The 24,682-nt window shown below is 41.1% G+C and overlaps 1 protein-coding gene and 1 long non-coding RNA gene across 2 annotated transcripts in view; one reads left to right on the forward strand and one right to left on the reverse strand.

The window, feature by feature from the left end:
• The window catches only part of LOC105513196, a 22,294-nt gene extending 8,256 nt beyond the window's left edge, over positions 1 to 14,038 (forward strand). Inside the window, exons 2-4 of the long non-coding RNA XR_001001963.1 lie at positions 9,952 to 10,048; positions 11,814 to 11,901; positions 12,906 to 14,038. This is a non-coding gene — a long non-coding RNA (uncharacterized LOC105513196). The remainder of the gene's footprint in view (positions 1 to 9,951; positions 10,049 to 11,813; positions 11,902 to 12,905) is intronic.
• Positions 203 to 24,682, reverse strand: part of TTN (titin) — a 273,017-nt gene continuing 248,537 nt past the window's right edge. Inside the window, exons 289-313 of the mRNA XM_011944051.1 lie at positions 22,556 to 24,622; positions 22,152 to 22,454; positions 21,749 to 22,054; positions 21,361 to 21,651; positions 20,969 to 21,265; positions 20,537 to 20,842; positions 18,349 to 18,654; positions 17,986 to 18,267; positions 17,215 to 17,808; positions 16,811 to 17,098; positions 16,419 to 16,718; positions 15,463 to 15,765; positions 14,276 to 14,578; positions 13,590 to 14,174; positions 13,154 to 13,459; positions 12,748 to 13,047; positions 11,552 to 12,127; positions 11,148 to 11,453; positions 10,194 to 10,787; positions 4,461 to 10,069; positions 4,180 to 4,336; positions 2,746 to 3,437; positions 2,491 to 2,644; positions 1,671 to 1,973; positions 203 to 1,534 (exon numbers count right to left, since the gene is read on the reverse strand). Of these exons, the coding sequence (XP_011799441.1) occupies positions 1,236 to 1,534; positions 1,671 to 1,973; positions 2,491 to 2,644; positions 2,746 to 3,437; positions 4,180 to 4,336; positions 4,461 to 10,069; positions 10,194 to 10,787; positions 11,148 to 11,453; positions 11,552 to 12,127; positions 12,748 to 13,047; positions 13,154 to 13,459; positions 13,590 to 14,174; positions 14,276 to 14,578; positions 15,463 to 15,765; positions 16,419 to 16,718; positions 16,811 to 17,098; positions 17,215 to 17,808; positions 17,986 to 18,267; positions 18,349 to 18,654; positions 20,537 to 20,842; positions 20,969 to 21,265; positions 21,361 to 21,651; positions 21,749 to 22,054; positions 22,152 to 22,454; positions 22,556 to 24,622 (15,827 nt within the window). The 3' untranslated portion in view covers positions 203 to 1,235. The remainder of the gene's footprint in view (positions 1,535 to 1,670; positions 1,974 to 2,490; positions 2,645 to 2,745; positions 3,438 to 4,179; positions 4,337 to 4,460; positions 10,070 to 10,193; positions 10,788 to 11,147; positions 11,454 to 11,551; positions 12,128 to 12,747; positions 13,048 to 13,153; positions 13,460 to 13,589; positions 14,175 to 14,275; positions 14,579 to 15,462; positions 15,766 to 16,418; positions 16,719 to 16,810; positions 17,099 to 17,214; positions 17,809 to 17,985; positions 18,268 to 18,348; positions 18,655 to 20,536; positions 20,843 to 20,968; positions 21,266 to 21,360; positions 21,652 to 21,748; positions 22,055 to 22,151; positions 22,455 to 22,555; positions 24,623 to 24,682) is intronic.

Raw genomic sequence — 24,682 nt, forward strand, 5'->3', positions numbered from 1 at the left:
TGGGGTATAAATAAAGTGAGGTGGAGGCTCTAGGCGCGGCCGCCATGTTCTCTGTTTGTCTTTGTCTCTTGTGTCTATTCATTCTCCACCACCCCCAGCACGGGCCCCAACAGTTGCCTTATCTATCTATGATTGTTTTTGTGATACCTGAAGATGCATATTTCCCCACCCCAGAATTTCACAGAAAACAACCAGCCACACATTTTGAGGTGCAGATAGCTTGCTTTATTTTGTTGTTACTATCTCAAGGAGGTCCAACAATTATAACTAACAATTGAATTTATACTTGCATGAAAAGAACTACATCAAATTGACATTTTGGGCAATTAGTAATATTGTTGTTTAAAATTTAACGACAGCTTTATTTTGTTGTTGTTCTTTAGTTTTTGCTGTGGCTCATTGCTTAGGTGCCCAGGTTTTTCAGGTGCAATTAAAATTTAGAACTACCACACAAAGGCATTGGCTGCACCCTGGGACCTCCAAGAGTTGGCACTGCTCTGGCATAGGAATACTTGAATAGCTTGGTTAAATGAAGGGATGGCCAGGAGATGTTACTTTTCCAAGCTATTCAGGCACTCCTTATGTCAGAGACAGTGTAAAATGAGCGAACAAAGTGTTGGCCGTTACACTTTGCTCTGGTAATATTTGTCATGATAATTTTGTGTGACATCATCAGAGAAAATGTAAGACATTAAAGTGCTGCTTACAGGAGGGTAAATGCAAACATCACCAATGCCTTACATTTCTGATTCAATAGGTATTAGTGCACATATCAAGTGATATGCACAGCATCATTCTCTTTTAGGTGGACAGGACATCTTCATCTTCAGTGGGGAATTTCTCAACCCACTGAGGCATACTTAGACATCAACAGTATGTTGAGGCACAAAGATTGATTAAATGTTGAGCAGGGTATTCGTTCCATAAGAAACTTTCTCCTACCAACAGTTAGTTTCAAAAGTTACATTGTAAAATGTCATAAAATAAATGGTACAAAACTTTATAACCGTTAATCCGGCTATATACAGTATGTACATGTCACTAGCAAATGTATAATATTCTTAGGTCAACAATTATGAAAAGATTGAAATGAATATTTTTGAACTTTGACTCATTTAGGTTGATACAAAACTACTTTTTTTTTCTTTAAATATTTACAGATCAGAAAGATTAGTCCATGTGAAACGTTTGCAGAAAGTTAAGAATGAGTGTAGAGTATAAGGGCACAGGCCCTCTTAAATGGATCGAATATGTATATTCACAGTGGCAGAGTCAGATCCAAATTCATTCCCTAAACTCAGGGTATAAAGTCCACCATCTTGTTTCTGTACGTCCATGATGATCAGGGTTGTCAGGTCATCTGTGTTTTCAATGTGGAACCTCCCCTGTTGTTCTTGATTGTGAATTTTTCTTCCACCACAGGACCATGTTACTTCTGGGGTAGGCTCACCCGTGAAAGCACAGGCTACTGTTAGAACTTTGCCTTCATCAATGCTGATATCAGATGGAAGAGCTTCAATTTTAGGCGGAATTCCTTTATGGAACAATGACAAAAAAAGTCTTAGAATCACTGAAAAAAATAAAGATTTGCTTTCTACTGAATTGTGTGTACTAAAGACTACACCATGTTACTTGGCTTGTCTACCTCTACCGGTAATTTTATTGCTCACCTCTTATGCCTGCTTTAAGCATTTTACTAGTTGAACTTTCCAGTTGTGTCATACTAGATTTTCCCATAAAGCTGCTGGAACTCATTTCTACAAAGGACTCTTGCATGGAGGACATGCTTTGGGCAGACATGCTTGCAAATTTCATCTCAGTCATGCTGCTAGCACTGCTGCTGCTGAAACTGCTGAAGGAGGCCTCCTGCTTGGAGGCAGACATTTGGACTGACTGAGACGAGAAGCTTCCTTGCAAGCTTGTGTCACCACTTGTTCTCAATACTACCTCTTTGGAAGGTTCTTCAACTAGAGCTGTGGAGCATAGCAGATACACAGTGAACATCAATGACATCTGGTTAATTGGTGACATATGACACTGACTTACAGAAATGGAAACTTCAACACACACACAGCAGCATAACCCAAACAATTTGCTGTTGAAGCATAAGCAAATACATATATACATACATTTGTCAAGAGCTAGCTCAATGTCTCCAAAACATGAATCCTTATATTTCTATCATTACATTACATGCAGGTGCTAGGAATCACCAGGAAAAAAATGATTAGTCATATAGAAAGTAATTGACATATTGTGCGTCCTGAAAATAAATGTTACAGGGCAGTTGGTAGCTTTACTTTGAAATGTAATCTATCCAAGTTTCTGTGTAACTATAAAGTTTGACTGCAAGAATGAATTCACATCGGATGGCTGTCCCTCTTTCACATGGAATTTAATAAGGCATCTTAGAGTTTTCTGTGCTTGAAAGAGAGGCAAAAAAACCATCTAAAGGCCTTAAGCATGTAAGAGTGGTGAGGAGATACTTACGAAGGACCATTAAGGAGGCTGTAGCTGAACACTGGCCACGGAAGTTTTTGGCCTTAATTGTGTACTTTCCACTGTCGCTGACTGATGCATTTCGGATTTCAAGAGAGTATATGTTTCTGGAGCGACTTATGCTGACATTTGAAGAAACAGAAATCTAAGATGAAGGAAAAAGAAAGGAAATGTTGAAGTTCTTTAGATGTGGAAGACATGGTATTTTAGTTTTTTCTTCAATAATATATTCATAATTAAACTTACTGGCAGGTTGTTTTTAAACCATTCGATTTCAGGGGACGGCTCACCACTGATTTTACAAGTAAAGAGAACATTTTGTCCTTCATTAATATTTTGAGATCTAGGCTGTGAGATGAAGGCTGGTGCATCTGAGAGTTCTTTGCTCAGCATCAAATCATATTGACACTTGACGATTCCTTCCTTGGTTTTGCCTATGCAGGTGAGGATTCCTTCATCTCTGTGACTAGCTTGCTTGATGGTGAGGGTCTGATCGCTGCCTGAGACACCATATCGGTACTCCTCAGAGTTGGTAAGTTCTATGCCATTCAGTACCCATTTCACATCAGTGGCACCAGCAATGTTGGCTTTTAAAACCACTCTTTGACCTTCATTTATGCTCATCTGAGTAGAAAATGCTTTAATCTCAGCATGAGTTCTGATTTCTTCTGATGCCTGTGATGTTTTAGTGATTTCCTCATGGACAATGGATTTTTCCAGGGAGGTTGCTGCTGCTTTCTTGACTTCTTCGGAAATTAAAACCTTTGAAGCTTCCTCTTTGAGGGCTAACTTTTCTTGAGATTTTGCCTCTGACATCTTAATTTCTTCAGACATTAGGGCTTTTTGGGAAATTTCCTCTTGGACAACAGCTTTCTTCTGAGATGTAATTTCAGAAGTCTTTTGTGTAGAGACTTTCTGTGCCTCAGTATCTTTTACAGCTAAAAAAGAAACCTCTGTAAGGCAAACTTAATTAGAAAGAGACCCCCCCCCCACCTTTTACTCTTCTAGATTCTGCATGTGAAAAACATACAAAGAAAAAAAGTCAACTTCATGCAGTGTAGGTAATACCTAATACTTTCTCAGTTACACTTTTGGAAAATTATCATGTGTGACTTTTGAGATCAGTGTAATGATTCCTTAAACTAAACTGAACCAAAGATGATTCGTATGACTTAAGGAAAAAAGTCTTGAAAAGAATAGTCAAAAGGTTTAGGAGATAAGTGGATTTGGGAAATTTTGAGTAACCAAAACATTAAATTATCTTTCAGAAGATTGAAATGAAAGCAAACTAATTTTAATTGGTAAAACAGAAATCGTTCTTTAATTAACTTTGTACTGCTTTGGAAAATTAGCAACTGTGAAGGTTTAGGCAAGCAGTGCCATTTTGTATATTCACTGACTTTATTCTTAAATATTCCTGGGAGCAGGGGCTGACACTATAGAATCTTATATAATACCATATATAATAAGGTACTTAATAACTGCTTTTTATGCTCATAGAAAAGCATATGCTAACTTCAAATGTGTGTTTCTACTTTGGTGTACAAATTGCATTCTGGAATTAGGAAAATAATTTTATTTTAATACTTTCTTGTATGTGTATATAAGGGGGGATGTTTGAAAATATTTCCTTAATATTATCTTCTGAAAAAATGTGGGTAGAAACAAAAGCCAACCTACCTTTTATTGTTAATTTGCAGCTAGAAGACACAGATCCAGCTGAATTTTTTACCGTACAAGTATAAAGTCCACTGTCAGAAGTATCAGTCTTGTGAATTTCTAAGAGGAACCCTCCCTTGTCTTCAGAGAGTTTATATTTACCTCCTTGTGTAATAGCCTGTAGAATGCAAATGATTTGCGCTTTAAAAAGTGATTTCATTTTAAGTGTTTTCTGGGAAGCTGAATTTAGAAGATAAAATATTTTAGAAGATAAAAGTAAGAGACATTTAAGAACTGGTTACCTTTCCATCTTTTGTCCAGATGACAGTTGGCTGGGGTTCTCCAGTAGCCTTAACTGCAAATTTAGCAACACTGTCTGAAGAAACAGTTGTATCGTGCAACCCAGTAACAATTACTGGTTTTGAGGAAATTGGTTCAGGAGCTTTTGGTTCAGTTTTTCTGGTTTCTGTTGACTCAGTGGTTTTCTGATCTGATTTCTTAGTTTCTGATATTTTTGATACCTTCTCATGGATACTTTTAAAGGCTTGCCCCATAAATTGGAAGTTGGTTTTAGACGTTCCACCTTCACCAGAAATCTCACAAACATATTCTCCTTGATCAGATTCAGTGAGGTTATGGATTTTGAGCTCATAGGTACCATCTGCTGAATAATGAAACTGGAAATGCCCATTTTCCTTCAGTTTCTTGCCATCTTTATACCAGGTGACCTCTTTTGCACTTAATACACTGCTTTCAACCACACAGGTCAGCTTTGCAATCTCTTTAGAAGCTTCTGCTTTCAGGAACTGAGTAATCTTTGGTGGGGCAGAGACTGGGAGGTGCTGAACTTTCTCTGTTGATGTTGGTTTTGTCTCTGTGGGTGATACGGCTTTGGGGTGAGAAGGTTCTGGAGATTTCACTCGTTTTGGAGACTTAACTGCTTCTGGGGATTTCACCCGAGGCTCTGGGGATTTGACTCTTGGTGGTGATGTCACAGCCTTTTCAGTTACCCTGGCCTTTTGAACAGTCAGAGTGAACTCTGCTTCTTGTTTCCCTTCACTGTTTTCTACCACCACGCTGTAATTGCCCTCATCGGAAGCCTGAACTGAAGAGATCTCAAAGGTTGATTTGTACTTTGTGGTGGTCACTTGGTGGCGGGCAGAAGTACTTAGCACTTGTCCTTTACGCAGCCAGGTCACAGTTGGTACCGGCTCACCATCGGTGTCACAGGAAAACCTTGCAGACTCGCCCTCGTAGACAGTCATGGACCGTGGCTTTGTTAGAATTCTTGCCGCCAAAGTCGTCTTGATCTTTCTGGTTGTGGATTTTTCTTCCAGCGACTTTTCTTCTAATGCAGCACTTTTCATTTCTGCAGATGCATAGTGTTCATATGAGGAGAGACTTTCCCTTGTCTCCGTCATCTGTGATTTCACTTCCCTAACAGACGACGAAGCTTCCATCTCAGATGTTTTCTTAAATGATGAAACAGCATACGCCTCTGTTCTTGTCAGCTCAGGGAAAACAGATCTGGGGACCTCTTCATCTCTGCGCCTGGAAGCATAGGTGGTATAATCCCCTCCTGTTACGTCCAATGTTGCATAGTCAGAAGCTTCGCCCTTGTAGTTGGTGCACACAGCCCGGTAGGTTCCACTGTCATCAATATGGCAGTCCAGAATTTCCAGGGTCAGAACTCCACTCATATTGGTGTAATGAATCTTACTGCTTTCTTGGAGTTCCACACCATTGTGGTACCATTTAACCTCAGCAGTCGGCTTAGACTGAACATTTAAAATAAAACGTGTATTTTGGCCACATGGTACCCTGTGTGAGCGCATTCTCAATGTGATTCGAGGGGCATGGTCCAGTGTGAAAGGCTGCTGACTCAAAACTTCATACTTCCTTTCTGATGTCTTCTGAGTTTTTAAAGCAGCTTTCATGGACTCATACCTGGAAAAGATATCAAATCTTGCAGACCTCTCAAATCTCGAGAGTGATCTCTCACTAGACACAGGGCTGGGGGATCGTGGGCGAGTTCTTTCTGGAGTAGGTGACCTTCTTTCTGTGTCATCTTCGTATTCCTCAGCCGGTTGTGGACGTGACCGGATCAGCTCAGACACCGGCCTCATTAACTCAATATAAGTTGGAGACAGGGAGCGCCGTCGTCTCAGTAGTCTAGATGCAGATGAGGATGATTCTCTTTGAGCACGTTTTGAGATTTCGTATTCTTCCTCAATTTCTGTTATTTCTGTCACTTCTCTTTGTCGCCTTGATTTCTTTCTAGACTTTTCCTCCTTTGACATGTAGTCAAGTTCGCTTTTGTATTCTGAGAGACGCTGGGTGGTCGTAACTGGGCGAAGCAACTCTTCATCCTCCTTCTCAGCCATGATTCTTTGCTGTTGCTTTGGCTGTCTGTACGCAGCCTGGGCATGCCGTTCCCTCAGTTCTGCATAACTTGTACTAACTTCAGCCTTCATTGGGATGTGATAGGTTGAATACCTGAAGTCTTTTCTTGTTTCCTCCACCTTGACATGAGCTTGTGGTGAAGAGTAACGTAGGCTGGAAAGCTCAAAGCGTGGAGGGCTTCGGCTTGGGGGTGAAGCTGAAAAACCTAACTCAAGCTCTTCTTCAAGACGCAGCCTCTCTTCCTCTGTTCTTTTCATTGCTAAGTAGTCATCAATGGGGAGGAGTAATTCTTCATCAGAGATGTCTCCAAGAGAACGTCTTCTAGGTCGGTAGTAAAAGTCATAATCAGGAGAAGGTGTACGCCGGCGGGCTGGTCTCACTATCTCAAGATCATCTTGGGACAGTTTAGGAATACGCCATTTAGGTCTGTATTGATCCGTAATGCGTGGAAGAGGCATCACATAGAACTGTTCCCATCTTGAGAGGCGGATGCGCTTGGGTCGTTTCTGTACAACTCTGTCAAGTTTCCCAGGCATTTCATACTGATCACGTATCTTTTTATACCACTTCATGTCAGACATGGGCACAAACTGCTTGATGCGTTGGTCTTCTTCTATGGTAGTCTGCTTGTACTTGCGTGGCTCTGGTACATCATAAGGCATCCGGAGTTTTCTCTCCTCTTTCTTTTCTTCTGTCTCAAGTCTGAATTCCCCTTTTACAGTCTTGGTGCTTACAGCCGGTTTGTAAAGGATGGCAGCTTCTCTCAGAGCCTCTTTAGCTACCTGTGTCAGTGGCACACTTTCAGTTCCAGAAAGAATTTCAGCCATTCTGAGGGTTTTGTCAATTTGTTTTTGTACATGTCGCTCATGCTCCTCTCTACTCTTGAATTCCTGTTTCTTGTACCTCAGGCGTTCCACTTGTAGGTGAGCCTGGCAGCTGGTGGACCCAGCTGTGTTAGTTGCTGTGACTCTATAATAACCTGTGTCTTCAGGCAAAGTGTCCCTGATGTGTAGAGCATAATAATCCAAGCCTTCATGGATAATTTCAATGTTAGGTCCAAGGGACAGTGGCTGACCATCTTTCTCCCATTTTAATGTTGGTGGGGGGATGCCAGACACTCTGATCTCAAAGCAGACACTTTGGCCTTCTTGGCATTCTGCATTTGCCAGTAACCTTTTGAACATGGGTCTTAAGGTACTGTCTGTTGGAGGTGGGTGTAGGGTTACCGTCAGCTTTGCTTTACAGCTGTCTTCACCGTATTTGTTCCTTGCCACAACAATATATTCAGCGTCATCATCTGTAGTGACACTGTTGATTGTTAATTGGTAAAGACCCTTGTCTGACTCAAATGTGTACTTCTTGTCATCATCACCTGGTTTGATTTTCTGACCTGATTTATACCATGTTACACGAGGCTCTGGGTGGACAGTTATAGTTACTCCAAACCGGACATTTTCACCTACATAAGCTGTCTTATTATAGAGGGGCAGGGTAAATTCTGGTGGCCTTTCCAGGAGTCTCATTGTATCTGTTCTGCGCTTAATTTTCTTCATGGTTCTACGGCAGTAATAGTCATAGACTTCTCTCACACCTTTAACAAATAGCTCTGCATAAGAACTATCTTCACCGTAGTCATTGACTACTTTGCATCGGTAGGTACCATCATCAAATTTGGTAATGTCTTTGACATAGAGGATGGCCACTCCATCTTCATAGGTGATTTCATATTTCTCACTGTTCTCCAGCTGTCGGACGCCGAAGTACCAAGTCACTTGGGTAGACTGATCATAATTTTCAATTTTGCATACATATTTGACATGTCCTCCTTCTTCACCAACTGCATGCATTATCTGCCCAGAAACTGGGCCAATTTCAATGGATGCTACTTTAACTTTAGCAACACTCACTCCCCTCTGAGATCGAATTGCACCACCACAGGAGATCCGGGCTGCTGACACAACCATGTTGAAGTCTTTCTTGATCAGGGTGTGGTAATAACGCCGGTGTTTTAATGTTCTGATAACTTTAGTACTGACTCTTTCTATCTTCTGCTTCAACCATGGGTGCTGGAGAGCCTCTGATGCTGTCATGCGAGATTTCCTCTCTTTCACTAACAACCGGTCAACAAAATCCATGGCTTCAAGGCTAATCTCTTTGAATGCTTCTTCATCGAAAATATATTCAGCATTCATGATATTCTCAATGATCTGTTGGTTAGTTTCAGCCAGGAATGGGTTGATACCACTCAATAGCACATATACCAATGTTCCAAGTGACCACATGTCTGTGGCTGTGCTGACAACATCATGCTGGTGGACTTCAGGTGCATAGTATTCTGGGGCAGTGAATAGAAGCCTGAAGTTGTCACCTGGTTTCAGCTGACGGGCTTGACCAAATTCTATTATTTTAATGATAGAGCTTCTTCTGGTTTGGTAAATGATATTTTCTGGTCTAATGTCAAAGTGTCCAATATTATGACTGTGTAAGAACTGAAGTGCTTCACAGACCTGGTGAACATAACTTATAATTTCTCTTTCATTAAGTTCAAAAGCACTTGTGTTAATGCGCTCAAATATGTCAAGTCCTGATATAAACTCAAAGATCATAACTAATTCTTCCATGCTTTCAAATGATTCATGGAGGTATAAGATGTTTCTATGCCTAGCAATATTCAGAATGGAAATTTCCTTCTTTACCAAAACCTGATCAGTCCCTTTGACTTTAACAAATTTGGCCATGTATGTCTTCTTTGAGGATGTTTCAACACAACGGTGGACAATTCCAAACTCACCACGCCCAAGATCTTCAGCAATCATATATTTCTCATAGAGTTCCTTGGTTGAAGAGTGAGATGCTTTAGTCATGGAGACTTCCCTGGTTTCATCTACCTCTTCATCATAGTTCATAGCTCTGGTCTTATCTTCTTTGGTTATGGTTGGTTCTGAAGGCTCAGAAGGCTTGCTCAGACCAAATTTATTTTCAGCTATTACCCGGAACTGGTAACTTGTTTTTCCAAATAAGTTGATCACAGTATAACGTGTTTCTCGGGCTTGTCCTACACGAAGCCATCTTTCTGCAGTAGTTGCACATTTTTCAACAATGTAGTTGGTGATTTTGCTGCCACCATCAGAGGCCGGCTCAGTCCATGTTAAGTTGACAGAATCTCGTGAGACATCACTAACTTTGACTCCTCTGGGTGGGTCAGGAACATCAGCCACATCCAGTTCAACTGTCTTCTGATCAATTCCAAATCTGTTTTTAGCACAGACCACATAGAAACCAGCATCTTTTCTCTCTACCCCATTGGGGAAAACAAGTGATGTGAAGGATCTTGTGACAATAACTTGGTAGTGGCCATTATTGTCAATGAGATCTTGTCCTTTCTGCCAGGTGATCACAGGATCTGGTTTGCCACTGAAAGGAATCTTGATGCTGACCACTTCACCTCGGAGAGCATGAACTGCTCCCATGCCTTCAAGAGTTTTAGGTAAGTGTATCTTAGCTGGAACTGTATCAGAAAAAAAATAAGAATATAATTTAGCAACACCTAACAATATCTGTTTAAGTGCAATAACCTGCACCCCCAAGTTAATAACTCATTTAGCCTCAAATTGATGATAATATATTTTTACCTTCCACTTCCAAGGAGGCAGTACCAGACACAGATCCCCCTTGGTTGGTAGCTCTGACTTGGTAAACTGTGGCATCATCATCTGTGACACTTGCAATGATGAGCTGGTGGTAGCCACCCTTAAATTCTTGAATCCTGTATTTTAATCCATCTGCAATGATTTCTTTGCCTTGTCTGTACCATTTCACGATAGGTTTTGGATGACCAGTCACTTTGCAGACCAAAGTAGCATTGCTCTGATATCTGACATTTAGATTTCTCAGTTCCTCTTTAAAGTGTGGTGCCTGAATTGGGACATCAGATTTGGGAGTGATGGGTTCTGATATTTCACTCCATTCACTTTCCCCACCTAGGTTTTCACATTTCACACGGAACTCATATTCAAGACCTTCAATAAGGTTTTTCACTGAAAAGACAGTTTCTCGAATTTCTTCTGTTGTCACAGAAATCCATTTATTCTGCTTCTTCTCGCGCTTCTCAAGGTAGTAATTTCTAATCTTTGCACCTCCATCACTGACAGGTGGCTTCCAAGCCACAACACAAGAATCTTTTGTGACAGCAGTAATAGTTGGTTTGCCAGGAGCACCTGGCTTTTCTATTAAAAAACAAAAGATTTGAGGCATGAGATGAAACAGGCAGCTTTATTAAAGCTTATTTATTTAAGAAAATAATGTTATGAGTCCAAAATTTTATTAAAAAATAGCTACTCCAGAAAAATGAAATTAGTTACTTTATACTAAGACATATCAAAAACCAAAGTTCTATTTTTAAAAAGGGGTTAGGATATATATTTCTCCTTTTAGATATGCAAACATTCAATTAAAATGAAAGAAAAGGCACTTGTACTTTATCTGAATCTTTGCTATTTCCTTTCAAAATTTCTTTCTGTTTAAAAGAATTTCATGCAAAGATGGAACTTTACCATAGGAAGATATGGAAATCAGGTTGTACTCACCAAATGGACTCTTAATAATCACAACTGAGGACACTTCTAGAGGGTCACTGATGCCAAAAGTATTCTGAGCTGAAACCCGGAAGTAATAGCCAGCATTTTCTGTGAGGTTCACAATTCTACAGGTTGTCACTGAGATGGCTGAAGACACCAATTGCCATTCAGCCCCCTCCTTGGCCTCACATTTTTCCACCACATAGTTGGTGATCCAGGAGCCTCCATCATCTGCGGGTGGTTTCCAGCTGATCACTGCAGAGTTCTTCAATAGAGCTTCGATCACAATTGGTCCTGTAGGTTTGTCTGGTTTATCTGTTGGGAGAAAATACAATTGTAGTGATTTTCATAGTGTGTTTTTGAGATTTTTTTTTCTTTAAAAATAAAAAGCCGTGAAAATACAAATAAAATACCTTGTATTTCCACATCAAGGATGGCATCAACTGTTCCGAAAACATTGCTGAGCTGGACTTTGTATTTCCCAGCATGCGTCTTACGTTGGACGTTCTTCATGACAAGATGAGTATAGTGCTCAGTGTTTTCAATAGTAATGTTTTCTGAGTTTTGCAAAAGTTTCTGACCATGGAACCAAGTCATGGCAGGTACTGGACGACCAATGTACATAACATGAAGCCGAAGTGTAGAACCCACAGCTCCGTAATATTTCTCTTTCAGTGGGTAACCAGGATGGAACTGTGGTGTTGCTTGCAGGAGAAGCTTACTGCTGGTTTCTACTTCTCCAACCTCATTGGTGGCTATGCAGGTATAAACACCTTCATCTTCCTGTTCCTCTGTCATTACTGTAAGAGTATGTGTGCGTCCATCTGAAGACATTTTGTATTTCCGGCTTTGTATGAGCTCTTTACCAAATCTGTACCATTTAATGTCAGGAAGAGGCCTTCCAACAATCTGGCATGAGAGTTGAGCAGCTTCACCCAATTTGGTGGTAACATCCTTCATTTCTTTGCGTATTCCTGGGGCCTCTCCAGCTGAACGATATGAAAGATAATATTAGGTGATTGTTACTACTCAATCTGTAATCCTTTGTCCTTGTACATCAGGAATGAATTTACCTTATTTACTAACACATACCATGATTTACATATTAGCCTAATTTTTAAAAACTCTTTGAAGTAATTTTCTTAGGATCATATGGTAAATAGGGATTCAATGAGCGCATTGTCACATTTTCTGTAGAATGACTTTTTCCCTTTATGATTGGAAGGGGATTAACAATGTATAGGCTTTTAAGGGACTATAAATTCTCTCTATATTCTGTAGTATTCTTGCCCTTACTTAGGTTCATTGAAGTGGCATACAATTGTTGACCTTTCAAATCTTGTTGGGAAATGTTTTAAAAAAGAAACCATTGCATTAGAGGGAATTGCTCAAGGAAAGTGCTCAGTTCACTGCATCTAACATCTCCTGCTGAGGTTATGTGCTTGGAATGGTTTCCTGTAGAAATTATCATATTTCCTGTGTGTGCACTTTTCTTTCTAAACACTTGCTCTCCAATAAAGCTTTCCAGGGTTCTACTTAGTATAGAGGGGGAATTAGCCTTAACTTGTTTAGTTTGTAAATCATAAGTAGAGAACTAAAGCCTACTTACATGTGAGTTTAGTCTTTATAGACATAGCAGTCCTTCGAGGTCTGCTCAGCCCAGTCTCATTCTCAGCAAAAACCCTGAATTCATATTCAGTAGCTTCCAGCAAACCCCCTATTGTGAATTGCTTGTCCTTAATACGTTCCTTACTGCTCTTCTTCCAGGCACTGTCTCCAGACTGTCTATATTCAACCCAGTATCCAAGAATTTCTTTGCCACCATCACATTCAGGTTTCTCCCACTGTAGAGTGACACTATCTTTGGATATTGAAAGAATCTCAAGTTCTCCTGGTTGGCTTGGTTTATCTGAAATATTGTAAAATAATGAAAAGGGAATCAGCTTTACTGGTGAAATAAAAGGACCAAACATGGCTTGCTTCTTTAATTTAACCCCTTCTTCTGAATTCCTTACCAAATGGATCTTTGCAAACAACTGGTTCAGAAGCAGGGCTGGTCTCACTTAGGCCAACATCATTCTGTGCAATGATGCGGAACTGATACTCAGCATCGGGAACAAGCCCCGTGACAGTATACATTGTGGTAGTGATCTGAGTCTTATTGTGTCTGACCCACTTGTCAGTGGATGTCTCTTTGCGTTCAATGTAGTAGCCTGTGACTCGAGAACCGCCATCGTCTTTGGGCCGGGACCAGGACAAGCTAACAGAACTCTTGGTTACATCGAGTACTTCCGGAGGATTGCTTGGAGGTTCTGGAGGATCTATAAATATAAGTGGAAAGCACACATCTATTAGAGTACAGTCCCAAGACTTATAAGCTGATGATTTTCATTTAAAAACAGAAAAGTGCTGAAATAATGTTTATAATTTTGTGGTTGAAAGGACACTTACTCAGTGGTGTTTTTGGTATGACTGGTTCCTCAGATTTCAAGGGTTTGCTTATGCCAAACTGGTTTTCTGCTGAAACACGGAAATGGTATTCTACATTCTCTTTAAGGCCTTTGACCACCAGAGATGTGCCTCGGACTCTGGAATCAATGGTATACCAGGCGGCTTTAGGCACTTCTCGTCTCTCGAGGATGTAACCTAAGATGTCAGCACCACCATCATCAGCAGGAGGTCTCCAGCTGACCCTCACAGAGCGGGCTTGGATGTCATCATATTCCAGTGGCCCTTCTGGACTGTTGGGACTTCCTATCACCCTGACCTTGATGTAGACAGCCTTCTTGCCACATTTATTTTCCAGAACCAGGTCGTAAGTGCCAGAATCACCCCTGTCTGCTTCTTTGATCACAAGCTCAGTATGTGTTTCAGATGTTGCAATCATGGCACGCTTACTAATATCCTGGCCTTCCTTGGTCCATTTACATATTGGGAATGGTTTTCCTTTGATTGGTATGGTAAGTCTGATGACTCCACCTTGCCTTACGAAGATACCTTCCTGGTATCTTTCATCAAGTTCATAATCAGGATATTCTGGAAAAAAGGGTAGGGTTTCAATTTAGCATTTGGCGTAGGGGGAGTAAGAAATAAGTCTATGGCAATTATTGCAGAAAGTAAATGATCATATGTCTCACCAAGCATTTCAGTGACTTTGACTGTTCCTGGTACCTCAGCAGGCTCGCCAGGTCCACCAGCATTACAAGCTAGGATGCGGAACCTGTATTCTGCACCCTGAGGTAGGTGTGTTAGAGTATACTCTCGAATCTTGGTTGGAGTGGTGTTACACTTGGTCCATTCATGTTGATCTACTTTTTGCATTTCAATCAAGTAGCCTGTGACTTTAGATCCTCCTTCATCTTCTGGAATGCTCCAGGCCAGGGAGACTGATGTCCTTGTTGTATCAGTAACTCTTGGGTTTTGTGGCTTTCCTGGAGGAGCTGGGAATAAGAATAAGACAATATACTGGTTAAAGTTGCCACAAAGTTGAAAATTAGCTGTGCCACCTAACAAATTCAATGAGTTGTTGAAACAGGGACTGTTAACATTAGCCTGTTTTTGTGTCTTGTGAAAATTTTATTCATGGCCGGGTATGGTGGCTCGTGCCTGTAATCACAGCACTTTGGGAGGCCGAGGTAGGCAGGTACTTGAGGTCAGGAGTTCAAGACCAGCCTGGCCAACATGGTGAAACCCCGTCTCTACTAAAAATATAAAAATTAGCCATGTGTGGTGGCAGACATCTGTAATCCCAGCTACTCAGAAGGCTGAGGCAGAAGAATTGCTTGAACCTGGGAGGCAGAGGTTGCAGTAAGCCAAGATCATGCCACTGCACTCCATCTTGGGCGACAGAGTGAGACTCCGTCTCAAAAAAAAAAAAAGAAAAAGAAAATTTAGTTAAAAATACTTAACATTTTTTCACTTTCCTTTCTCTTAAATGTGCTTCATTTTTAATCACTATTATTATCTTACATTTATCAGCGGTTTTTAAAATGCTTCCAGAAATATTAACTTGTTTTAAAATGTTAAGTGTGATAGAAAACATATATTATGAATCTTATCTTAAAGAGGTGGAAATTGACTCCAGAGAAGAATATTAAAAATTATTTGCCAGAAATTGCTAGCAGCTGGGGTTGGGGAGGGACTGATTACAAATTGACACAAGGGAACTTTACGGGGTAATAAAAATATTCTACATTTTGATTGTGGTGGTGATGACAAAACAGTACATTTTTCAAAAGTCATAGAATTACATACTTCAAAAAGGTGAATTTTCCCACATATAAATTATAACTCAATAAACTTGACTGATACAAAATGTACTTACCAATTGGATCCATGGCAACGATGGGTTTGGAAGGACGACTTGGTTTTCCAGACCCTCTTGCATTAATGGCTGTGACACGGTGTTCATATTCTAAGCCTTCAATAAGGCCAGTGGAGCGGTACCGTGTCATTGTCACAGGTACTTTATTTGCACGGACCCATCGATCTGCTCTCACTTCTTTGCGCTCCACAATGTATCCAGTCACTTGGGAGCCACCGTCATCCTCTGGTGGGTACCAAGTAAGTGTCATACCATCACGGGAGACATCAAATATCTGTAATGTTTCTGGGGGTCCAGGAATACCTGTGACAAGACAGAGGTTAACAGGATATGGCAATATGGATAAATTGAAACAATGACTCATATATTTGTGTATGCCTTAGGTTTTGGTTGGTATTTTAAAAGATATATGAGACACATGACTTTTTTTCCAATAGTTTCACTTTTGTACTATTTGTAAATTTTAATTTAAATCATTTAATTATTTTTATTAAAAAATTTTGACTTTTATTTTAGGCTCAGGGGTACATGTGCAGGTTTGTTACATGGGTATATTGGGTGATGCTGAGGTTTAATTTTGTACTTTCCTTGCTGTTCCTCATTTTCTTCAATTCTACATTTATTAAGTATGGACTGTGTATTTTTTTTCTCACTATAACATTGCCAGTCCTCCTTCCTTTCCTCTCTTCCTCCTACCCTTCTCTCTTTTCTTCCTTCCATTCCTTTCTTCCTAACTCCCTCCTCTTTTCTTTCATAAGAGTGAAGATTTAAAAAAAAATCAAGCCTAAGTGTGTTGAAAACCTTTGAGAAAAGGAGGTTTAGAAACCTTAGAAAGACCACAGGGTTAATTTTGTGACCTATTTTTATTTACATTAGGGCATATTAAAAACAAATTCTTTTTTGTTAACATTTAGAATCAGAGGTGGAGAGAGTGGCGGAAGGGTCTGTGGACTTACGGATGCTGCTGCGACACTCTATGACCTCAGACTGCAAGTAAGAGCCAATCCCGAAGCGGTTTGTTGCAGCCACACGGAACACATACTCATTTCCTTCAGTGAGTCTGGTAAACTTAAACGTGGACCTAGTCACTGATTCAGAAACGGGCAGCCATCCTGGACGATGAGCATCACGTTGTTCTACCACATAACCACTCAATGGAGCACCACCATCCAATTCAGGTGGTTCCCAGGAAATGGTAATTGATGTAGCATCAATTTCATCAATCCTAATAGGTCCTGTTGGTGGACCAGGCTTGTCTATGAAAGAGAAGAAATATAAGAAATTAATTTTTACTTCAAATCAAAATTGGGTGACTGAACTTGCTTGTGTCTTTGTCACACATCCTTACCAAGAATGATAACTTTAATGGTTTCTGAAGTAGTTCCAGTAACATTCTTCAGTTCAAGTGTATATTCTCCAGTATCTCTGATAGTGGTTTCACGGATGGTTAATTTAGCTACTTTAGTGTGAGTTTCAACTGTGACACGCTCTGATTCTCTCAGTTTAGAACCAGCAAAGAACCAGGAAGCAGCAGGAGGTGGACGGCCAGCAATAGGTATCACCAGCTCTACTGGTCTGCCAGCTGGGACATGGGTAGTCTTCTGAGGCATTGTAGAAAGATCGATTGTTGGCAACACTGTGGGAAAGAAATCAGGTATTTATTCTGAAGCATTATTTTTATGGTAAATTGTTACGAATTCTGAATTTTCATTTTACTTTACTATTATTATTATTTGGCTATTTGGTACGTACCTCTGAGGTCTTGTACAGTCACGGCTGTGACAATCTCTCTTGCTTCTGACACACCTTTCTCATTTTGTGCCCTCACTCTAAATAAGTATTGTTCACCTTCATTTAAGGAAGTAACAGTGTGCTCTAGGACTGTGGGTTTTAAGGTGACAACCTTCATCCATCTCTCTGTGCCAGCTTTGCAGGCCTCGAGAACATATCCAGTGAGTCGGCTACCACCGTCATAGAGTGGTTTTTCCCAGGCAAGGGTAACAGTGGATTTGGTGACATCGACCACTTCTAGCTTTGTAGGCACCAAAGGCACTTCTGAGACCAGTACTGCATCAGATGTTTCACAGGGTTCACCAATGCCATAAATATTTTCTGGCAGCACTCGGAAATAGTACATGGTTCCTTCTACAAGTCCAGAAATTCTGTAAAGTGTCTTGCTGCATTTGGTAGTTACTGTTTTGAATGCTCTCATGGCAGCTTCACGTTTCTCAACGATGTAATTGTTGACTGGAGCTCCACCATCAATCGTGGGAATTTCCCAAGTTATAGTCACAGAATCTCTTGATACTTCCTTAACTTTCACTGAAGGACAAGGACCAGGAGTATCTGAAAAACAGAATGAAAGATTAATATTTCCTATTTGCCTGATAGCTTTTTTTTTTCCTTGGGGAAATATAATCAACATAGTTCCTCTCTAGAGAGGTGGTCAATCATAGGTCAGGCTGTGTTGTTTTTAGAGGATCTACTCATTGTATAGCCAATTTTAAGTAAAAAAATGCTTACCATAGACTTTAACAAGGACTGTTGCTGATTTCTTGCCAGATTGGTTTTCAGCTTCAATTGTGTATTTTCCAGCATCATACCGATTAACTTTGTCCACTATTAGTAGTGAGTAGCTCTCAGTGGTGTCAATAATTGCCCGACTTGCAAGGTCAATGCCCTGCTTGCTCCACGTGATGACAGGAGGTGGTCTTCCAGATACAGACACCATCAAGCGCAAGGAGGCCCCAGCCCTGATGGTCACAGTCTTCTTTAGATCATCTGCAAGCTCGAGATCTGGTATTTCTGGAAATTTAATGACAAAATTTAATTCATGGACAGGTGTGAGAAGAAAATAATTCACCTAAAAGCTTCTATGATATATACCTATTCTTTCCACAGGCTCAATTTCAGCAATCGATTCACTGTATTCGCTCATACCCTTCACGTTCACGGCAGCAACTCTGAAGGAATATTTCTGACCCATTTTAAGGTCTGGCACAGTGAATTCAGTATTTCTTATTGTGGCTTTGGTATGCACTCGGTACCACTGATCAGTGTCCTTCTCTTGCATTTCCAGAACATATCCTGTGATGTCAGCACCACCATCATACATGGGTTTGGTCCATGCCAAACTAATGCTGTGTTTGGTGGTATCCACAACTCTTGGAGCAGAAGGTGGTCCAGGGGTATCTATGGAATTTAAAAAGTGAGATGCAGATATTAGGCAAATAAGGAAATGTTGAGATTTGTATTTTTTGTTTTCAAGACTCACAAAGGCATTATTGCTCTTTGTCCACTCTTGCCAAGATAATCTTTATTAACTAGGCTCCTGATATTGTAGGACAGCACTGCATGCCACATTATAATTTAATATTATTATCTTCATAATTAAATTGCTTTAGGAAAATGAATATTTCTTCCCCACTGCTTTGGCTAGCTTCACTGTGTATTCTCCATTAACTAAGCTCATTACTTAAAGTACCCATTCTTAGGGACTTTTCTTTAGTTGCTTATCTTTCACTGGGTTAGTATCACTTGCCACCAATACATTTTTAATGAATACAGGAATTGGTTTCCTCAATATAGGGAAAAGAAAGGGAGATCAGATTGTTACTGTGTCTGTGTAGAAAGGGAAGACATAAGAAACCCCATTTTGACCTGTATCCTGAACAATTGCTTTGCCCTGAGATGCTGTTAATCTGTAACTTTGCCCCAACCTTGAGCTCACAGAAACAAGGGTTGTATGGAATCAAGGTTAAAGGGATCTAGGGCTGTGCAGGATGTGCTTTGTTAACAAAATGTTTACAGGCAGTGTGCTTGGTAAAAGTCATCGCCATTCTCCAGTCTCGATAAACCAGGGGCACAATGCATTGTGGAAAGCGGCAGGGACCTCTGCCCTGGAAAGCCGGGTATTGTCCAAGGTTTCTCCCCATGTGATAGTCTGAAATATGGCCTCGTGGGATGGGAAAGATTTGACCATCTCCCAGCCCAACACCCGTGAAGGGTCTGTGCTGAGGAGGATTAGTAAAAGAGGAAGGCCTCTTGCAGTTGAGATAGAGGAAACCACTGTCTCCTGCTTGCCCCTGGGAACCAAATGTCTTGGTATAAAACCCGGTTGTACATTTGTTCACTTCTGAGATAGGAGAAAAACCACCCTATAGCGGGAGGCGAGACATGTTGGCAGCAGTGCTGCTTTGTTATTCTTTACTCCACTGAGATGTTTGGGTGGAGAAAAACAAATCTGGCCTACGTGCACATCCAGGCATAGTACCTCCCCTTGAACTTAATTATGACATAGATTCTTTTGCTCACATGTTTTTTTGCTGACCTTCTCCTTGTTACCACCCTGCTCTCCTACCGCATTCCTCTTGCTTAGATAGTGAAAAATAATAATCAGTAAAAACTGAGGGAACTCAGAGACCGGTGCCGGTGCAGGTCCTCCGTATGCTGAGCGCCGGTCACCTGGGCCCACTTTTCTTTCTCTATAATTTGTCTCTGTGTCTTATTTCTTTTCTCAGTCTCTTGTCCCGCCTGATGAGAAATACCCATAGGTGTGGAGGGGCTGGCCACCTTCATCTCATCTTCCCCAATTCAGTCCCAGTGACTATTCCTTTATAGTTCTTGGACTGAGACTCTGTAAAAGGATTTGCCACTTACTTTTGAAGCTCTTGTGACAATTATTTTGTCAGTAACTTATGAAACCACTGGAAACTGTATGTTCCCGCTAAACCTCTTCTTAAAAGGAGTTTTGCCATTTTTCTTTTCAGTTGTTACAGTACAATGCATTTTTCTCTAAGGAAAATTTATAAAATAGATTCTTTTCATATTGATAGTAGAATATTTTTCCATTAATTGGAAAATGCTGTAACAATTTTTAGCAATTCTAATTGCTAACTTAACAGATGTAGTAGTTAAAATGTTCTCTGACTTAAGCTATATTTATGATCATGTGAATAAGCATATGCTTTTCTAGACCATAAATTCTACAAATTCTTAGAATTTGTATGTTGGAAAATTATCTGTCATATAGCTTTGAGGAACATTGTATTTATGTATGATTCTTGGAGCTCACATGATGGTTCTCTGCATGAGATGAAGTTGGAAGCTTCGCTGGGCTCACTGTTACCAGCCGCGTTCACTGCAGTCACTCGGAACTGGTAATCACAACCCTCCATCAGGCTCGTCACCTTCAGCCTGGTATCATATACGACGTAGTCTTTGTTGACACGTGTCCAGCGCAGGCTCTTCTTCTCACGTTTGTCTACTAGGTAGTTGCTGATTTCATTGCCACCATCAGATTCAGGTTTTGTCCACTGAATGATGATATGCTCTTTGCCAGTCCCAACTTCTTCAGGTATGCCGGGTGGTGATGGAATAGCTGTTTATGAAAACAAGGATGATCAGAATTGCACAAAATTACTATCGATAAGACTGCCCTTCTCCCACCTCCCCCTGATTCTATTACATTTCAACTGTCAAATTGTTTAAAAGTGTTAATACTCACTGAATGAGTTTCTGGCTACAACTGGCTCTGATTCAACAGGCACACCAGGGCCATATTTGTTTACTGCCCTCACTCGGAAAATGTACTCATTGTTCTTGATGAGCCTGGTAACGACAAAGGATAGGGTTGGGCATTCGCCTTCAACAATCACCCAGTTGAGCCTGCTAGTCTCGCGTCTTTCCACGATGTAGTGAGTGATTTCTGCTCCTCCGTCTTCCTGAGGAAGGCTCCAGGCTAAAGTGCACTTCTCCTCTGTTACTCTGCTGACGGTGAGCTTTCCACATGGGCCAGGGGAATCTGAAACAGGTGTAATGACAAGCCATGATGAAGATCATTCTTTCTGCCCACATTAGAAAATGCTATATAAATGTGAGAACATTTGACATGCTTACCAAGCACTTTGACCATGACAGACACGGCCTTGGTCCCGCTGGCGTTTTTCACTGTTAAAGTGTATTTTCCAGTGTCACTCCTGTCACAGAACTTGATCACAGCAGTTGCTCGTTTGCCAGTATACTGCAAAGAGACTTTTTCACAGAGATCTAGCTCCTTGTCTCCTTTGGTCCAGATAATTTTGGGTTCTGGTTTGCCCCCAACTGCAGCATCCAGAACAAGATCAGAACCTGCTCTGATGGTAACCAGATCACCCTGTAATCGGGCATCCAGTTCGGCTTTGGGTGGAGCTGTCAGTAGGCAAAACAGGTATGAATGAATATCTGAGAGTTTATTTTCACATAAATTGTGATAATTTTAAAAAGGAGAATGTTGACTATTTCCTACCGTATTCATCTCGGCAAGTGACAGGGCCTGTAGATTCAGACCCTTTGCTAATTACGCCTGCTGCATTCTTGGCTAACACACGGAACTCATAAGTGTCTCCTTCACTGAGAGCAGTCACGGTGAAGAAATTGTCAGATACAATGGTATAGTTGCACTTCAGCCAGCGACCATCTCCTACCTCACTGACTGGCTTACGCTCTATGATGTAGCCCACAACCTTGCTGCCTCCATCATACACTGGGGCAGACCAAATCAGTGATACTGTTGATCTTGTGACATCTGTCACCTCTGGTCTGCCTGGTGCATCTAGAAGGGATGCAAAAATAAGGTTAAAATATACCACTCTGAGTTCTACTAGAATCAGTAATAATAAACAAATATGCCCTTAAATTGTGATACATACCAACTGGGTTTTGAGCCATTATAGGTCTTGAAGCTTCGCTGGCCTTGCTAACACCTGCAGCGTTGAGTGCATAAGTTCTGAACTGATATTCCAGTCCTTCTACTAAACCAGTTACTTTGTAGTTGCACTCTAAGCATGGCACTTTGTTTTCTTTCACCCAAAGAATTGTGTTACGTTCTTTCTTCTCAACCCAGTAGCCAATGATTTTACTGCCACCATCGTGGTATGGTTCTTCCCAACGAATAGACATGGCATTGGCAGACACATAGTAGACCTCAGGTCTGGTAGGAGCACTTGGTGGGACTAAATATAAACAAAGGTATTAAGTATGAATACAATTTTATAAAACTCAGGGGAAACATTTAATAACAGAGACTTTGAAATAGGATTTTTATTTTTCTTACCAAATGGATGTTCAGCAACTATTGGTGCTGATTCTAGAGGTTTGCTGACACCAAATCTGTTCTCTGAACTGACACGGAAAGAATATTCCATGTATTTTGTGAGATGAGTGACTTTAATTTGAGTGCGCTTGACACTGGAATTGACAAGATGCCAAGCTGTTGTACCCGATTCACGCTTTTCAACTATGTAATTAGTAATTTCAGTGCCTCCATCATCTTTAGGTTCTCCCCATGACAGCACACACGATTCAGCCGAGACAGATGAGACCTCAATGGGGCCGGTTACTGGACCTGGCCTTCCAATGACCACAACTGTGACGGTAAATGTTTTAACACCAGCTGTATTTTCCAGGGTCAAGAAGTATCTTCCAGAGTCACCTCTCATGCTCTCCTTTACAGTCAGGGTGGTCCTGTCTTTTGTTGTTGTAATGCTCACTCGATCCGTCTCTTTAAGTCTCATTTCTTCCAGTTTCCATGTTACTTTGGGGGCGGGACGACCACTGATTGGTACGTCAATGGTAAATGGGCTTCCTGCTTTGCAAGTTATAAGCTGATTGGTAATTCCAGTGAGGTCAGCAGTGGGCTCGATTTGAGGCTCCTTAATGATGACAGAAGAGAAGGCTTCCCTGGGTTCACTGTAGCCAGCATCATTCTTAGCCTTCACACGGAATTCATATTCAGTGTTCTCAACAAGACGCTCTACTGTGAATGTCAGCTGTTTGGTGTGACCAGCTTCAACCCAGAAGTCAGATCCCTTTTGTCTCATTTCAAGCAGGTAGCCAGTGATCCGGCTGCCTCCATCATGCTCAGGTTTAAGCCAAGCTAAGACTGCAGAGGATTTGCTAGTATCAACAACATCAAGTCTTCTAGGTGGAGCAGGCTGTTCTGTGGCTACAATTGGTTCTGGCATTTCATAGGGCTCACCAACACCATACTCATTTACTGCAGAAACACGGAAATAGTATGGAACACCTTCTGCCAGGTCACCGACCTTGAGGATCTGACGAGTGCATTTTTCACTGATAACCTGCCAACTACGGCGACTTGCCTCTCGTTTCTCTACCACATAGTGATGGATTCGGGCACCACCATCAAGAAGAGGGGCATCCCACATCAATGTAGCCGATCCCCGGGTCACATCTTTGAAGGTAATTGGGCCAGGTGGGCCTGGAGTGTCTAGCACTTTTACAGTGAATGTGATTGACTTACTACCACTGTTGTTTTCCACAGTAAGGGTATATTTCCCTGCATCATTCCTGTTGCAGTTTTCCACAGTGAGGGTGCTGAAGGAGTCTGTTGTATGGATATCAGCCCGAAGGCTAAGGTTAGAGTCTGGTTTGCTCCACACAGCTGTAGGAGTAGGTCTACCTTGGTAGGCAATGAAGAGGCGAATACTGGCCCCAGCTCTAACAACATGAGTCTGTTTGAAGTTTGCATCTATGTCTAACTCAGGAGCTGTTAACCGGTCAACTGCTTTAATTGTGCCGGTCACTTCACAGCTGTCTCCTTTTCCAGCACCATTGATAGCACTAACTCGGAATTTGTATTCTTCACCTGCTTGTAGATCAGTGACTGTATATCTTGTTTTCACACATGCCTCTGTATTCACCTTGTGCCAGTCTCCTAAGTCGGCCTTGCACATTTCAATAATGTACCCAATTATTTCCATGCCACCATCAAATACTGGTTTGGACCATTCTAAGCTCACAGTTGTCTTTGATGTGTCTGTTACTTTGACCACTGCAGGAGGACCTGGTGGGTTGACGGGTTCTCTACATTTAATGAGTCTTGAGATGCCACTTGCAGGTCCGACTCCTGCAGCATTTTCAGCCATGACGTGGAATTCATACTCATTGCCTTCTGTCAGACCGGTGACTTTGAATCTTGTTTCAGAGATTGGTCGTTTACTGATCACTTTTACCCATCTTGTGCTTTTCTTTTCTCTTCTTTCAAGGATATACTGTTGAATTTCACTGCCACCATCTGATTCTGGCCTTGCCCATGTCAGGGTAATGCTGTTGCCTGTTATGTTGCTAGGTTCTGGAGTGCCAGGGGCATCAGGAACAGCTGTAAAACAAAAACAAAACCCCAAATCAATTAGATACATTTGCTTGGAAGGTTGATCTT

The sequence above is a fragment of the Colobus angolensis genome, unplaced genomic scaffold (genome assembly GCF_000951035.1).
Source record: "Colobus angolensis palliatus isolate OR3802 unplaced genomic scaffold, Cang.pa_1.0 Scaffold224, whole genome shotgun sequence".
NCBI classification, from domain to species: domain Eukaryota; kingdom Metazoa; phylum Chordata; class Mammalia; order Primates; family Cercopithecidae; genus Colobus; species Colobus angolensis.